The following is a 17,779-nucleotide window of genomic DNA, read 5'->3' on the forward strand; positions in this document are numbered from 1 at the left end:
ACTAACCAGCCCCAGAGTTCAGCATGAATGTGCTGTACGCATCAATCAAACGCTCTTCTTGGATCAGCCCTACAAATTTCACACGTTGTTTCCTCTCGGATCAGATCAGTCTTTGTGTCTGCTCCCAAACCGGCGTTCCCTCCTCTCAATGTGGATACTTGATCCTCTTCAACCCCACTCACGACGGTAACGCACCGACATGAAGAATGAAGCAAGCCATCTGTTTGTGCCGAACCTGAGCTTCCTGGCATGTGAGCGTGGGCAGAATGGATCAACGGACGTACAACTCCGCAGATTACACGGCCCGATTAGAAGTGCTAAGTGCGTTTTGTCAGAATCCTATTTCAGTGGAGACAGAGAGGGAATCATTGAGGAAAACCGGCAGCTTTTTCTCACTCCTGCCGTCACCACGGTGCAACCTGATCCATCTTACGCATCCAGACAGCGTGTGTGTGTGTGTGTGTGTGTGTGTGTGTCCGAGAGGGGCATTTGGAGTTTAATGGATTTAAGGTCTGTTTCTGCGAGTATCCTTCTCTGGGGACGGTTTGGTTTTTGAGGTGGGGTTATTGTGGGAAGCAATGCTCAACTTTTCTCACTTAACTGTTTTTTTAACAGGAAGAGACAGTGGACAAAGGTAATCTTGGGGAGAAACTAACTAAATGTTGTGACGTGACTAGTAGATTTTCAGTTGCATGACAGTACTTCTGTTTTCAAAATACTAGTAACAACTAAAGTGCAGCGCAACAAAATAAAAAAATATATATTTATTTATTTTTTGCATCACATTGTTGAGCACTGATGAGATGAAGTAATGAAAATATCTCTCTCACTGAAATAGCGTTGAAAAGTCTGATTCATTTTTAGTCAGCTGCAAATATGGCCCCAAAGAAATTCTAACAAAAGGTTTCTCAGTGGTTTACAGTAGTATCAGATGTACTTAAAAACATACTAAAAGTTTATCAAAGTCTGACTCCAAGAAAGGCCCCATTTTCAAAATGGCGGCCGTCAGGACCCTTAAAATGACCATTACTCCTTTGTATTCATCCTAGACCAGGAATACTGGTGCCTGATACATGTCTGGGCCATGTAATATTCTAATTAACATATTTGCATGATAGATAAGTGATTACAAGTACAATTATATATTAAAGCAACTGGTTACAAGCATATTTATGCAAAAAAATAAGTAAAATTTCCCTTAAAGCGAGACACTACAGGTGAATAGGGTAAAAAATGTAACTAGCAGATATCACCATGAAACTTTCCCAGTTGATTGCAAATGATGCATTATCTAATTAAATATGCGCTTATTTGCATATATTAAAAAAACAAAATCTGAGTATTGGATAAAGACAGGTTCAAAATAATTTGTTCATTGTGTTCACATTTTAGATGGGAAAAAAATGACGGCGTATGTGATGACAGGGTGCAGGGTGCTCCAGCAATCGCGGAGCAGCGGGATGATTTAGAATGCCAACTTTTGTTGAATTTATGAGAAATCTACAGACGCAAACAGACAAAGTGTAGTAAAATAAAGACCTAAATGTGTATTTCAGACTCTTTTTCACCACAAGTCTGAAAGAAGACATGTTATTGAAGACAAATATCCCAAAATCTCAAAATTGACCAGTGAAAAAAAAAACCCGATGCTTTTGCCTGCCGTGTCTCGCCTTAAGTAATTGCATATTTCTCCTTTCTCATATCGTTTTGCCTAGTGTTGGTGGTTTCTGTGGTTCATAACCATTCTTTTGATTCCAATAAATAATAAATTCATTAGAACTGTGTGGTACTGTCAAATTAGTCAAAACAGGGCTGCCACGTGAAGGCATGTGCTGATTGTCTGAACCTGTATAGAATCGCACCAATTCATTGGCTGATGGCGCGGGCACCTCCTCAGTGGCGAGAGCGGAATAACGTGGACAAAACTTTGGTGACATAACCAGGTCTAGGCCATAGAAACACCTTCACAAGACCTGGGGCAAATTCCATACAAGGCTCACTCACAGACAGAGCCTGCAGATCCCTCACGCGTTTGAGAGAGGCCAACGCTAACAAAAGTGCCACCTTGAGAGTAAGAATCCGTTCCGGAGCTGACTCCAAGGGTTCAAAGGAAGGCTCTAATAGCCCCTCCAGAACAACTGATAAATCCCAGGTGGGGACACTAATAGGATGTGCAGGCCTCAAGTGTCTAACTCCACGCTTAAACGAGGAGACCAGACAGTGTTTACCTAAGGGGACCTCGTCTGACTCCCGATAGGCAGCGATAGCTGACATAAACTCTCAAGGTAGTTGCAGCCACTCCAGCCACAAATTTATCCTGCAGGAATTCCAGCACTGAACCGACCGGGCAGCTGACAGGGTCAATGGTCAATGGTCTCCTAAACATCAGCGGGAAGACCAGACGCCACTGTCGCTAGCGATTGCCTCTTATCGCCTACAGCCTCCATATGTCACAGTGTCTGGTTTGTGTTCCCTGGGTGTCCACTAGAGGTCCTCTTCCCCACGGTGTCATCCACATTATGAACTGCATTCCCCACAATCCTTGTCTGTACTCATCACTGTTCATTGCACCCAGCTGTTCCCCATCATGATTGTTAGTTTCTGTGTGTATAAATACCCTGCCTGTCACGGGGACACACAGGAAAATAGGTAGATCCAAATGCAGTATGGCAGTAGGTGTTTATTAAAGTGTAATCCATCTCGTAGTCATCCAGGCAAGGTTCAAAGTCCATGTTAGCAATCCAAATACAAATAAACAAAACAAGAAATAGGCAAGGAACACAGAACTCTGAAGTGTGGTGACCATATACAAGGACTCCGTCACAAACACTAAACAGGCAGGGTATTTATACACACAGAAACTAACAATCATGATGGGGAACAGCTGGGTGCAATGAACAGTGATGAGTACAGACAAGGATTGTGGGGAATGCAGTTCATAATGTGGATGACACCGTGGGGAAGAGGACCTCTAGTGGACACCCAGGGAACACAAACCAGACACTGTGACACCATATCTCGGGTCAAGGATGCCAATTCCTGCCCTGGAGCTGAGACAGCAGATCTCTCCTGATAGGAATCTGCCAAGGGGACTCCTCCACCAGGGAGCTCAGTTCAGAGAACCACGTCTGGGATGGCCAGAATAGGGCTACCAGAAGGAGGCGGATCCCACACTCCCTCACTCTGCAAAGGACTGCAGGGATTCGCTTGACCGGAGGGAATACATACAGTCTCAACTCCAGCCACGGATGAGCGAGGGCATCTATCCACAGAGGTGTCGGATGAGCTGAGACAGGGAAAACCATAGGGGGCACTGTGTCGAGCTCTGCAACGCAAAGAGGTCCGCCTCGCCAAACATGCTCCAAATTAGAGCCACTGTTTAGCAGTGCAACATCCATTCCCCCGACTTGAGCTTCTGTCTCGACAGAAAGTCCGCTGCGATGTTCAGGTCCCCTGGAACGTGAACTGCTCTCAGCGAAAGAAACCTGTCTTGAGCCCAAAGGAGGAGGCGGTGTGCATGCCTGTTGAGGGTGCCCGACCACGAGCCCCCCTGGCGATTTACATGGGACAACACTGCCATGTTGTCCGTCCTGACAATGACATGAGTCCATCAGGGCCGGGAGAAATTGATCCAGGGCCAGAGAGACAGCTTGCAACTTGAGGCAATTTGTGTGCCACGAGAGAAGCTCGCCCGTCCAAACATCGTACGCCGGTCTGCCCTCGAAGACCGCACCCCAACAAGTCAAAGAGGCGTCCGTCGTGACAACCTGCCAACGGCAAACTACACCCATCTTGACCCCCTGAAGTAAAAAGGGGGAGTCTTTCCACCTCCAAAGAGCATGAAGGCAACTGCGCGACACTCTCAGCAGGCAGAAGGCAGACCAAGAAGGGCGGATGCCCCTGAGTTTCATCCAGCACAGGAATGGTCTCATATGAGGGAGACCCAAGGGCAGCACAGGAGAGGCTGCTGCCATGAGCCTCAGAAGCCTGCGACATATACCCACCGCTACATGATGGCCGAGCCTGAAACGGGCCAAGCACGCATGAAGACTGGAAACTCGAGCAGGGGCCAGACGGGCCTGCATCGAGAGAGAATCGAGTTGGACACCCAGGAAAGTGGTCTGCTGAGAAGGAGTTAAGACATTCTTCTGAGCATTCAACCTGAGACCAAGAGACCGGAGGTGGTGGAGAATGATGTCCCTGTGACGAAACACCAACTCTCTGGAATGAGCAAGAATGAGCTAGTCGTCTAGATAATTTAGTACACGGATGCCCTGGAGCCTCAAGGGGGCCAGAGCTGCATCCATGCACTTGGAGAATGTCCACGGAGCCAAAGCTGGACCAAATGGAAGGACCCGATACTGATACGCCTTTCCCCCAAAGGTGTATCTAACCTGAGGTTTAGTATAATGCCACCTTTATACTCAAAAACATCTATAGAGGATGTATTACATATGTATTACCTTATTCAAATTGAAATGAGTGACCATTTTAGAGGGTTCACACACAGGTCAGTGCAATTTAGACAAGTCCAGTGGATTCATAGACCCTGAAAACATGGGGTTAGACACCAAGATTACTTGGCTAGGTCAAATAATGAAGGAGTTAGGATATTTTAAAGGCTTCCTGCCCATCTTGGACGCCATCTTGAAAATTACACCTTTCTAGTGGTCAAACTTTGGTAAACTTTTAGTATGTTATTAAGGACACCTAATACTACAAAAAACAGCTGCGAAACCTTTTGTTAGAATTTTTTTAGGGTTAGGTGTTTTTTTTCCATATATGCAGCCGCCTATTTAGCAGTTGGTTCATTTAAACGTACAGTATGGGATTTTTTCTCCACTAGGGGTCGCTAACCTATTTACAATAACAAAGGCGTAGTTTGATGACGCAACATTTGCTAAGAATTATGGATGTTGTCGTCAACGTCAAGCCGACCGATCTAATAATGTTTATGGATGACTGAATCAATCATCAATGTTTTTATCATGACTGTGCTATGAAGCAGTTCGGGATTGCTAAGAGACAGCTATCAGCTCCACACGCGACGCGAGTCCCGCGGATATAAAAGGAATATGGACATTTCATTCTACCGAACTACACGCAGAATCACTACTCACAGGTCAGTTTATTAGACAAATTAAACTTGTGAGGTAACGCAGCGCTGTTTCACTTGGTCTAACATTACACTAGCACACTAAACTGCATTTGAATGTGTTGAAATGTAACTTATGTGTTTGTTTGTCTGTATGAGACTAACGTTAGCAGTAACGTTAAGCTAGATCAACATTAGAATAACATACAGATCATATTCTGACATTTTATCATTGTTGAACTATATAACATTGATTAGTTTTATGTAAATGTGCTCACCTGTTTAATAAAGTACATGTAGGAGCAGTCGAAGTCTCGGACGTGGAGCTCTCGTTTATATACTGTCTATGGGAGCTCTCGGCATCTCGAAAACACCGCGCTGATATTGATTCTCGTTTTAGTTCTCCTTTTTTATCCAAAGTCTGCTTGCCATGGTCCATAATGTTTGAACGAAACAACAACAGCGTGCAAATAGACATTGCGAACAGTGGTCCACGTCTGTCGTCTTGGTTACTATCAGAGGGCTCTGGTTCATAGCTCTGGTTACCATGGCAGCACGAGCGGAAACCAGGGACAACGCGGATATGACGCCATTGACTGCGACATAACGGAAATAAAGACACGGTCCGTGTCTTCGAATTAAAATATTAATTTCTCTGGATTTAGAAGTTAATTGGAACTGTCGGGATAATGTAAATACACAACTTTAAAAAATATATAACATAGATATAGTGATTTAAAAAAAAAAAAAAAAAATATTGTGCCTTTAAACGGTTCATTCATATAGAAACAATTCACTAGCTGCATCCCAATTCATAAGCAGCGTCCAAATTCAGAGGCTGCATCCTTCGAAGGACGGATCTGTTGTTACCTTCATTGCAGGGGAAAAGAAAGCCATATTTGGAGGCCGCATTTCAGCAAAGTCCCTTTCAAGGAAGGAGCCTTCGTCGCGCAGTGGTGACCCAATCGGCCTTCGAAACAAATGAGTGCAGCACACACAAAGAAGCTCAGTTAACACGCTGTGGTAAAAAAAAATTCTAAATGTGGAGTTTTATATTTATAACATATCATACAGTTAAGCAACACCGCACGACCAAGAGTGGGTGCTCTCTTCCTGAATAACATCATGATTGAAAATGTGACACTGATTTCCTATATTTCAATAAACAAGAACAAAAAAGTACTTTACGTTACATTACATAAGTACTTACATTTTAGATGCAATATTGACTGTTTTTGTTCTATTTCAGCAGCGAAAATAGTTCAAAACAAAGATCACAGCAGAACCATAGCGCATCTCAAAGCAAAACTCACCCGTGTTTCATTACTAAATGATTCAGCGTTTTGAAGTCAAAGATTGAATGCATCAGCCATCTGAACGGATCGTCTAAATGACTCAATGATTCACTCATTAAGAGGGTCACTTGCTGACACCTACTGGTGGTTTAGATTCATGTTTAAAAGTTAAAAAAAAATTCCAATATTTTTTATTTGTATATTAAAAAAATATTTAAAACAATCTCATGACATTATTTAGGCTAATGCAGTTGTCATTTTTCATTGTAGATGATTTATTGTGATTGGTAACAGCTCTATAGTGTCTTTTTATTCTAAATGAATTTATTGATCAAATTTAAGAATTTGAAATGAAAGATGAAGCATACATTAAAACAGATCAGGGGAAAATGCCTTGGTGTAAATATCACAAAAGCTGATAGAACACAAATGAGAATATTGCTTCAGAAAAAAAATATATTTACACCACAAAAAATCCTGTTTTTTTCCAGACAAGCAACTAAGACAAGTGAATGACCGATTTACTTGTCCGAAGGACAAGCACATGACAAGGCTTACTGTCGAGCCTGTTTAGCACATTATGTTTTTATACATTATACATTACTGACCTTAGCAACTGTGGTCGTCAATTATCAGACAAACTTTTGCTCCTTTCTACTGTAAGTCTAAGGAGGATCTTTGTGTTTGGACAGTTTTCAAAAAATATGATAGAAATTCCCTTCAAATAAAAGCATTACACAAAATACAAAACAAAATTACTGCCAGGATGTGTATAATAGTGATGCATTTTCCAATCACAATAATACGTGATTTATCTATTTCTTTAATGAAAAACGACAGATAATAATGCCATTCACAATGTCAAATGTCAATCACATAAGAATAACATCAGTTAAGTTTGTACCACTTTATGAAGACATTTTACTGAAAATCATGCCGGATGTGGAACAGACTACTTTATCAAAAGGCTAACCTGACTGTATCTGAACTACTTTAAATTATGAGCAGCTTGTAGCTTGGCAAGCTTAGGTTTCGAAGCAGCTTCCCCAACACTGGTGGGAAATGAGAGAGAAGACTCTGGCAGGCCAGCTGAAAGGCCTCCGACAGACATGAGTGCAGAGGAAAGAATTTTCCCCCCGAATCTGGCACTTTTTTCGCCTATTGGTCTATCGCCTGACTGACTGACTGACTGACTTGCAGACACCAGGTGCTGGGGGAAACCGCATCGCTAATGCACCTGGAGCTTTTTACAGCAGAGACAAGATCGCTAGAGCCCAACCGCATGCCTGAAACACACAAACGCACCCACATATCAAGAAGACCCTTGCATACCCACCAACCTTTATTTCATTTTCAACTCCCGTTTTTCCCCTATATGAACTGGTTTTGGTTACTTAAATTCCCAGATACTGGCATATGGAAAAAATCTCCTTGTCAAGCCTGCCGGTGGTCTTCTCATCCTCGGGTTGTGTAATATTCATAGTACACAAAGTCAGAAGCAAAAACAGTGGACTTGAACGATGTTGAACCAAGCAAAAAGTTCAAGGGGACTTTAAGTCTGGATCTAATGTAATCAGCCAAGAACTAGGGTAGCGTACAACTGGAAATTCCATAAATTGTTTTGGTTGGCCCATAGGATTGTATATATCCACACACATGGACACACAAACCCGGATTTTTGGATAATTGCATCTTCATTTCAAAGGGTAAACTACAAATCCAATAATGCAATATGCTTAGACAAAACTTCCTGCCTCGGAATATGAAAACCTGCAGATGCTGGAGGCATTCAGAGACTCAGAGGGAACAGAAGAGGCCGTTTTCAAATATGCGAATTCCTTTCGGCAAGAAAAATCCATAATCCTGGCAAAGAAAAACCCAAGGGGCTGGAAAATATGCACGGTATTATTAATGTACGCGAGCAGGCCAACAGAATACTTGCTTTCTTACTGGTAGTATTTCAACAGCAAAGCAGCACGTTCCAACAGGAGTTTACCACCATTTACCAGTGTGATAAAGGCATTAAAGAGCAAAACAGCGGAGCTTTCTCTCTCCCAATATCTTTCAACGCTGCTAACAAGATGAAGACATCAAAGAGTTACATGGAGTCATAAAGGTTTCTATGAAACACTTGATTTACAGACTTGACAACTCTTGAATCTTAAGCGGTCCTGGAGGGAAGAGGAAGATGGGAGACGCATGAGAATCTGAGCGTGAGATTATGATAACAGACTCCTAAAGCACAGTGGTTCACCACTGGTGAGTTGTGACCCAAAAGAGATTCACAGGTTTGTTTCTACAGAGCAATGCTGAATGCAAATAATAAAATGCAACTAAACACATAATTGTGCATAGTTAGGAGAGTGAAATAAATCCACTTTTTAAAATGATGTCAAATGATGTATGTCCAATAAAAATGTACAGTATTTTATCTGTCACTTGTAAGAACATTTGACAGGTTTTAGTTTATGATGAACAAATATGGAACCACCACTTGATAGTCAACCTAAAATCTGTGGGCTTGTAAATCCACTTTAGAAACACTAGTCTAGCATATAGAAATCGTAAAGGTCTCTGGGTTAAACTGGGCATTTATTCCACAGCAGTGTACTGACTGCATAAATAGACCACTTTTCCCACTAGCACCCACAATTTGACTAAATTAAATCCCTGTAGAGCTACGAACTGAACTTAAATGACCTCTAAATCAATGGGGCTTGCCACACTTGACACGGTTAAGCCCACCACATTTCAGCGCAGCGATGTCTCACCTTGGATGGTTTGGCACAATTTCGGGCTGCTGTCTGCAGCAGTAGTAGGTCCATCCGATGAAGAATGTATTTCCCGGATCACTCTGTGTTCCCAGCCAGAGAAGGAATCCGCAGCCTGGCCCACTGGCGTGATGAACAGTCTTTCCTCTTCAGTTTGAACCAGGCCAGTCTGCAAGAAAACACATGAGGTGGAACAATCAATAACGGCAGATGAGAAAGCCTTTATCTGGATAGAATGTGTAACTCTGGAGGCAATCTGTGAATGTTCAGAAAACTGTCCAGTAAGATATTAAGGATATTAAAAGTCATGTTTTTCAAAAGTAAAAAAGTTATAAAGAATTCTTATTATTAGTTTTTTGCCATATATCAATTAGGCTAATATATTTTAATTACATAGATTGCATTAAAATATTCCACAATTTTATTATAAAATGTTATTATATAATGTTATTATATATATATATATATATATATATATACATAGATTACATTATATTTATATAATTTTAATTAGGCTACTTTTAATTACTTTAATAAGCAGATTCTGCACATACTGAAAACAACAAGTAGATATACATTGATGTAGATATACCAGAAAATCACTGCACTACCTGAACAGACAGCTCATATTTCATCAGCTTTACTTGATTTGATTTTGAATTTTTTTTTTTTTTTTTTTTTCATATGTCTGAACAAAGCCACATCTGCAAAGCTTTAAAACAAACTCTCATGAAATCACTATAAAATTAGTCCATGTGACTAAGACTTCTGAAGTCACATGATACCTTTATGTGAGAAACAGACATTTAAGACAATATGGAATACTTTCATGTTTTTGATCACTGTGAACTGCTGATGTACAGTAAATAATGACATAACTTTAATTTTAGGTGAACTATTCCTTTAAGATTGCATAGAGAATCTCAGATGATGTGCTTCAGGAGGAAGCTGATGTGTTTTCTATTACAGCAAACCCAGGATCATTCATCATGAGCCCCTCTGCGGATCTCCCATATACGAAGCCTTGTTTCCCCTCCATCTGACCGTGCCACCCCTCGTGGCTTCAAGGGCGCAAAGATGTGAAATGTGATAATAATTTATCTCCTTTTGCCAAGGCCCAAAACTACAAAGTCAGCATCAAATCCGGAGACAGCGTTCAGTCAAGCAGAATGGTCCGGATTGACGCTGCATCCAAGCAGCACAACAGAGGCTTCGCTGGAGAAAAGAGTGGAAAATGCACATGGATGGAGGTGAGGCAGATGTGCATAGAGCCCCAGGCGGGTGGAGGAGGAAAAGAACATGGGAGTGCTGACAGGAAGTTGCCCATAGAGGCTGTAAAACATATGCTTTCATCACAACATGTACAGACAAACCCCACATGTACCAGGTTAAACAAAGTACAGTTACATATGGCTACACTCCGAGGAGAGATAGAGCAGTAAAAATGGTCTGAAATGACATTAACAGGCAGGAAAACCTTGTCCTCTCAGACTTCAACATTGTTTAAACAAGATTACTAAGTAGAAGTTAGAAGAAGTAGACTCTGCGCTGAAGGTCTCTTTTCAAAGCCTAGTTAGCTCCCTACGTAGACGGCAACCTTCTTTTGCACAAAATCAACAGTTGCATTATATGCATTCTTCAATAAGTAGGGATTCCTTCCCACAGTGCATTGCAACAAGATCCGTGTCGGCGCCAATAGCCTCGTGGGCAGTTGCGCTTCAGGCGTCCCGGTCCTGTCCCCCTCTCTCTCTCCAGCTTTGCTTCCTGTCAACTAACTGTCCTATCGTGATAAAGGGCAAAAACGACAGAAGAAAAAAAAGATCTGTGGGAACATTTTATCCAAAATGGTAACTATAACTATAAATATGCTTAATTCAATTAATATGTAAGGGTAAAATGTACCTTAAATCTAAGGGTACATTTACACAACAACGATGTACTAAAAACAGAAAAAAAATTCCTTTGCGTTTTTTTGCATTCAACGTTGTCAAAACAATCACCGTTTACAAGGATCCACGAAAACGACTAAAAATGCTATATTATTCATGCCAGGCCAGTAGTTGGCAATGTCTCTTTGTAAAGAAACACTACATGCCTTTAGACCAGGGGTGGGCAAACTTTTTGGCTCAAGGGCCACACTGGGTTTTAAAATTTGACAGAGGGCCGGCCCAGTAGCAGATTATGAAACACAATCTCATGAAAGTGCGTATCTATACCACAAATTTAATTTCTCGTGCCATTTATACGCCAAAAATGTTTTTTGTGTGCATATACTGTAATATATACATAATATTTACATACACTGTAAACCCCTTGGTTAGGATTAGGGGTGCGGAGTGCGTACCTATTACACGCCATAAAGTGCGTATCATATGCACGCGAAAACTGCGTATCATAGCATTACAAATACAATTCGTGGTATTCGCACTTTCATGAGATCGGGCTGAGCAAACACATTTACGTTGTGGCAACGTCTGCGCGAAATTCAACAACTGAGAGACGACATTCTGACAATACATTTTTTATGCTAGATAACTGTTATATTTAGCATGTTATGTTTTGAGGTTAATTTTTAATTAGTCAGATGTTAGATCATTATAGCCTATACTTTTTAAATATTGTTTATCCTTATTATTATTTAATGGGCCTAACAGTAAATTAGAAACAAAACACCTGCAAGTGTACACTTAGAAGAGTAAAAATGACAGAAGGTTACGTTAATTCAACTTTATTAAAACTGCATATGGCAATCAATTTGCACTTCCAAAAGTCATACATTTGTGGAAAAAACGAAATAAACGAATATACAAATTTATTTTAAGTAAAATAAAACATAAAAAGCAAAGTCAGATCAGAACATTTAATGAACAAAACCGGGTTCTGTAACGTTACATGGCAGACAGGGGAGCGTAGTAAACGGAATCAGTCAGGATACATCCACAAATCCAGAGGAGCAAAGAAACTAAATAGCAGACAAATCAAAGGAAAAACTAAACGGGTGCGCAAACGGTTACCAAACATTTTTTTCTCTGCGAGTTTCCAAAAAAGGAAAAAACATTAACGTGCAACAAGTCTATGCGCTTAAGTCGCTCTCTGTTTGGTTTCCATGGTGATGCGTCATTGCTTGTTACATGACACACCGCAGCCACAACAGCGCTGAATGAATGATGATCTGCTTTTATGTCATTTTTCCTTTTTTACATTTGTTAGCTATGGCATGAAATATCTGATATTCCGATTGTCAAGTATATGCAACGCAATATATAGGCTATATATATATATATATAACGCAAAGTATTGCAAGAAAAAGGCAAAATGAATGTGATCTTAAGAAAAAAATTTAAATACTCGACGGGCCGGATTAAACAGCCTAACGGGCCGTATGTGGCCCGCGGGCCGTAGTTTGCCCACCCCTGCTTTAGACTGAACAGTGAACACATAATACACATGCGCATGATGTCACCATTTTCACACTTTGTGTTTTCATAGTTTACACACAGACAATTTAAATTTCACAAACTTGCACTTTAAAACCCATTTTCAAAAGTTTTAAAGTTTCAAGTTTTCAGGCCCCCAAAACGACACAGTTGTGTAAATGAACGGACAAAAAAGCATAAAACGTTTTAAGATTTTAGTCGAAAACAGAGTTGTGTAAACGGCCCTAAAAATAGCTAAAAAAAATCATTGTTACCCAAAATATTTTGCTTATTTAGGATAGCATACTACCATTCAAAAGTTTTAGGGTTGGTAAGATTTTTTTAACTGGACATCATTTCCACCATCCAAAATTGTATTTCCTTGCGGTGAGCAAAGCGGCGAGAGAACTGCTCGCGTCACTGACAGCTGTCAGATGGGGCTAGTTAAAACACACAGCTGATCTTCAACTTATCTGCAAAACCGTTCACATCTGCTCACGGTCAGTCTCACTTTAGGTGTCAAAAATGTCTGACCCTTCTCGTCACATGTGGATAGAACATTTACAGTAACAATGAGCTCATTTTCCACATAGTCAGCATAAAGAGGGATGGGTCAGGGTGGTCATGGGTCACTAGTTGTCCGTTAACCGAACTGTCAATCAGTGAGGTTTATCAATAAGTTTGGTCAGAATACATCAAAGACCACAAACCCTGGCCAATCAGATGACTGAAAAAACCTGCACTCTAATCAGATTAATTGACAGCTTGCGATAATGGAGTGCCACATCCCTTACAGGCGTTTGATTGATGGCATTTCAAAAGGAAGTTTGAAGGATGGAATGACCGTAATGGGACCAAAGTCAGGGAAACTCTTTCTCAAACAAACAGCCTCTCTCCCATGGGTGGGCCTGGAATGCTCACAACCACAAGTCAAATAACCACCACATATTCAAAGTGTGGTCGGATGTATCTCACAAAAACATGTCAGTGTCACATTTCAACTCAAAATCAAAAGATAATTAATAAGAAAGAAAAGTAAGGATGTTTTTAGGACCATGAAGAACTAAATGCATTGTGACATTATTTTCACAACATTTCAGCACATATCCTTTCTTCTAATATGAACAATTGCATTATAATTTTTTAAAAAGCACCTATATTGTTAGTTCTCTACTCACTGGTAGTATCAAAAAAATGTTTCACGTCTGTTTTGATCAAAATGTCGCAAAAGCAATTAATAAAACTCTATTAACCAGAAAAATTGTGCTTATTTTGGATAGCATACACTATTGTTAAAAAGTTTGGGGTCGGTAAGATTTTTTAATGTTTTGAAAAAAGTCTCTTATGCTCACCAAGACTGCATTAACTTGATCAAAAATATAGTAAAAACTGTAATATTATGAACTATTATTATTATTATTATTCATTTAAATGATCTATTTTAATATATTTTAAAATGTAATTTATTCTTGTGATTTCAAAGCTGAATTTTCAGCATCATTACTCCAGTCTTCAGGGTCACATGATCCTTCAGAAATCATTCTAATATGCTGATTTGCTGCTCAAGAAACGCTATAAACTGTTAATTTCATTATTTAAAAAAATCAGAATTTTTTGATAAATAGCGAGTTTAAAAGAATAGCAAAATGGAAATCTTTTGTAACATTATAAATATATTTACTATCACTGGCTGAATGAAAGTATTAATTTCTTTAAAAAAAGGTTAACCTTTTAAAAGGTTAGACATCAAGAAAATGTTAAACTTGATAAACAAATAATACATATAATAGATGAGAATGTGAGGTTTTTTCATTATGGTAACGATAATTAGAGGGGGCAACGGAAATTAAAGGACTTTAATTTTCTTTAAGCAAAATCAGATTTCCTGTTATTGAAGCAAACACATTCATGTCTTTCCAGCAGTGACAATCTCCCAACAATTTGAACTCCACTCACCAGTCCACCACAAGCATCCAATGAGGCGAAAGAGTCAGTGTGATTGAGAACGGCTCCGGTATAGAAACAGCGCCGAACCTTTAGAACAGGCTCATGCTGAACGCTGCCCTCCTCGCTCCTCTCCTCCATCAAAAACCCCTCGGCGAGGAAAGAGTCGTCTCTATGGAGCTGCAAGTAGAGTTCCTTTCCGAAAGCAGGCAGCCGTAGAAACAGGTGGTCCTCCTGCTGATGGTCCGAACGTCGTCTGCGACCTCTGCTCCACCTGTAGGTTCCCTGGAGCAGGTGCACCTCGTCTGGCCGCAGCTCCTGCGGAACGACCACATCTGTCTCGTACATGGCAGATTGCGCTAGAGGACATGCAACACGTTGTTATTTGAAAAGCAGTGCAAAGTGGATAGTCACGTCAGAGATCCCAAAAAAAAAACTATTTCCATGACTTTTCCATGACCTTTCCAGCCGATTACTGGATAAGGATTATACTCAATTTCATGCAATTAAATATTTTAGTGCTGAGCATAACTGGAAACACTTACATTCACTATCGTAATTTCTATGATAAAAAAAAAAAAGATTTTAATCATTTCCATGACTTTTCCACACCTAAAAAAAAGATATATATTTTAAAATCCCCTGACATTTCTAAGTTATGTGGTAACCCTTTAAGACAGTAAAACTTTTAGTTTTATAAGTTACAGTTTAGTTTACAAGTCTGTCTGCAGTTAGTTAAAGAATGATACACATAAGGGGGAATAAAGTTGTTAAAACAATAAACATGGAAATAGAGGGTACAGAAACCACTGAACAGTTCATTAAAAAAATGAAGTAACGAAGTGCACAGAACCATAAGAAGCACACACTCAAAACCAAGTAGGCTGCCTACCTAGACAGCGTTTTTGTGCATCATACAGTTGCATGAGCTCACATGCTCTCTCAGCACTCTGTGATGTAACATTAACTCTTCGCCAAGAGAGTTTTTGTGCCCATAATGCCTAAAAATGCTTTCTAGGAAAGTAGCTCACTGGAGTACAGAAGACACACTATCTGGCTGCCTACCAAGACAGTATTTTTGGGGCATCATACAATTGCATGAGCTCAACATGCATGCTCGGGCAAGAGATAATGCTTACATTTTTTTTAAATGGAATCTAAAATGCCTACATGAGAATGTGACTTGTGTACTCTAATAAGATGATTATCTATACAGCATTTTGTGCAACATACATTGCATGGACACTCTCATTCAAGAGAAACATCTAAAAATGTGCCTGAAATGCCCCCAAAAAACTGTCTAGTTATAGGCAGCTGACTACACAGAGAATGTGACCTCTAGTAAGCTGACTATCCAGGCAGCCTTTTTGGCATCATACCGTTGCATGAGCTCACATGCACTCTCAGCACTTGTGATGTAACATCCACTCTGCCAAAAAGAGCGCACGTGACGTCACATCATTTCTTTCCGATTATGACGCCCAAAAAAGCTGTCTAGGTAACGTTAGGTAGCGCACTTGGTTTTGAGACACACAACATCTTGAAATGTAACCTGGGTAAACTCTATATGGCTCTTAGTCTTAGATAAACAATTTCATCTTAATTGAAACAACATGACTGAAACCGTTTTGTAAGCAGCAGGAAAAATATGCAGTTTGCAGTTAAAAATGATATAAACAAGTCGAGGAGACAAGTCGCCGTCGGTTAGTACACGTTAAATGATCCAGACGAAAAAATTACCATGGTAACCGCAGTTTCCGCCGTTATCTTGACTAGGCTACTGCAAAATAATGAGTTAATACGGGAATAGCGTAGAATCTTTCAGGTCATTTCTGCCATATTATTATTTATTTTTTTGTCCAGCACCTATAGCTGTAGTAATATTGGTACATAGCCTGAAACTGGTAACCATGGTGAATTTCTGTCAGGAGTATCGCAGGTGCTGCAGTCTTACCTGATATCGCCTTCAGTCCAATGCAAAAGAGAATTATAGACAAGAAAAGCAGTAGAGTGTCATTGCCGTGCATTATTAAGAGTAATATATCGTAGAGAAACAGTCTGTGTGAAGAGAGTAGGCAGTGTGCGCTGGCGGAACAGCAACAGCGGACTGACGCGAAGTTTCAGAAAGTTTAATTACAGCAGACGGGGAACTCAACTTCAGGCAAAAGCCCCGCCTCCAAACACAGTCTGCGCTCGAATTCGTCGATTTGATCTATGTAAATAGATTCCTGCAGCGTCATTGGCTATTGGTTCTGTCAGTCTGAAAAGAGGGCCGGGACAGTGCACGCTGTCCCACACATCTATTGAAACCATTGAAACAGAGGGAAAGGCAAATCAGCCTGTAGCTGTTAGGTGAATAAAACGTATTAAATCCAACAGTAAAGAAGAACTTGGTGGTAAGTTTTCATTTGTCGGTTTTTGGCACATTCTCTGCTGAAAAAAAAAACACACATTTTAAACCAGCTTAAGCTAAAAAAAAAAAAATTATCTTACCTGGTCTCCCAGCTTTGCCAAAATGATGATCAGGTTAAACTTAAGCTCACAAAACCCCTCTAATCAGCCAACCAGTGGCTGAGAGACAAGCCAACCAGTTTAAGGTGGTTTGCTTGTCTAGGTTTTAGATGGGTTTGGGGTATTTGCCATCTGGTCAGTTTGGCCAATCAGCTAAACCAGCCAACAGCTTAATCCTTCTGGCCGGGGCAGGAGGAGACCAGCAAAATCATTTACCGTAAATTCAACTAAGGGCAGCAAAACCACCTTAAACAATGCATAAACTGATTGCGTTCTCTACCTTTTACATAGTCATAGACCATAGTAAACTTAATTGTTAATTGTTATAGCCTACTGTAGATGCCACAACTTGTCAAATTAAGAATAAGGCCTACTATTAAGAATTAATATGAAATATTATTGATAATATTCAGTTAATTATTTTCAATAATAACTTTTTCAACTGTGTAAATTAATTATATTTCCTTTACTTTCTATTAAACTAAATGTTATGCTCTAAATAAATAACCCCAGCCACATTGAATCTTAAAAGTGCACGTTGTAATCGAAAACCTCTCAAGTCAGAATAACGGCACATAAAAGAGTGTCTGCACAGGGTAATTTCCAAGTATATTAAAAGAACAACTTCAATCACTTTGAACCGCATTTCACTTCATAATCAAAACCACATAGATAAAGAAATGCAAATAATGTCCTGACAGAGAGACTGACAAAAAAAAATCTATCCCTTTGTGTTAGACATTCTGG

The 17,779-nt window shown here is 40.1% G+C and overlaps 1 protein-coding gene across 1 annotated transcript in view; it reads right to left on the minus strand.

Annotated features, from left to right (window-relative positions):
• The window catches only part of adamts17 (ADAM metallopeptidase with thrombospondin type 1 motif, 17), a 139,348-nt gene extending 122,724 nt beyond the window's left edge, over window positions 1–16,624 (minus strand). Inside the window, exons 1-3 of the mRNA XM_084110376.1 lie at window positions 16,476–16,624; window positions 14,534–14,880; window positions 9,162–9,330 (exon numbers count right to left, since the gene is read on the minus strand). Coding sequence (XP_083966502.1) covers window positions 9,162–9,330; window positions 14,534–14,880; window positions 16,476–16,548 — 589 coding nt within the window. The 5' untranslated portion in view covers window positions 16,549–16,624. The remainder of the gene's footprint in view (window positions 1–9,161; window positions 9,331–14,533; window positions 14,881–16,475) is intronic.
• Window positions 16,625–17,779: the final 1,155 nt, after the last annotated feature.

The sequence above is a fragment of the Abramis brama genome (assembly GCF_963993115.1).
Source record: "Abramis brama genome assembly, chromosome: 3".
In the NCBI taxonomy this organism is placed as follows: Eukaryota; Metazoa; Chordata; class Actinopteri; order Cypriniformes; family Leuciscidae; genus Abramis; species Abramis brama.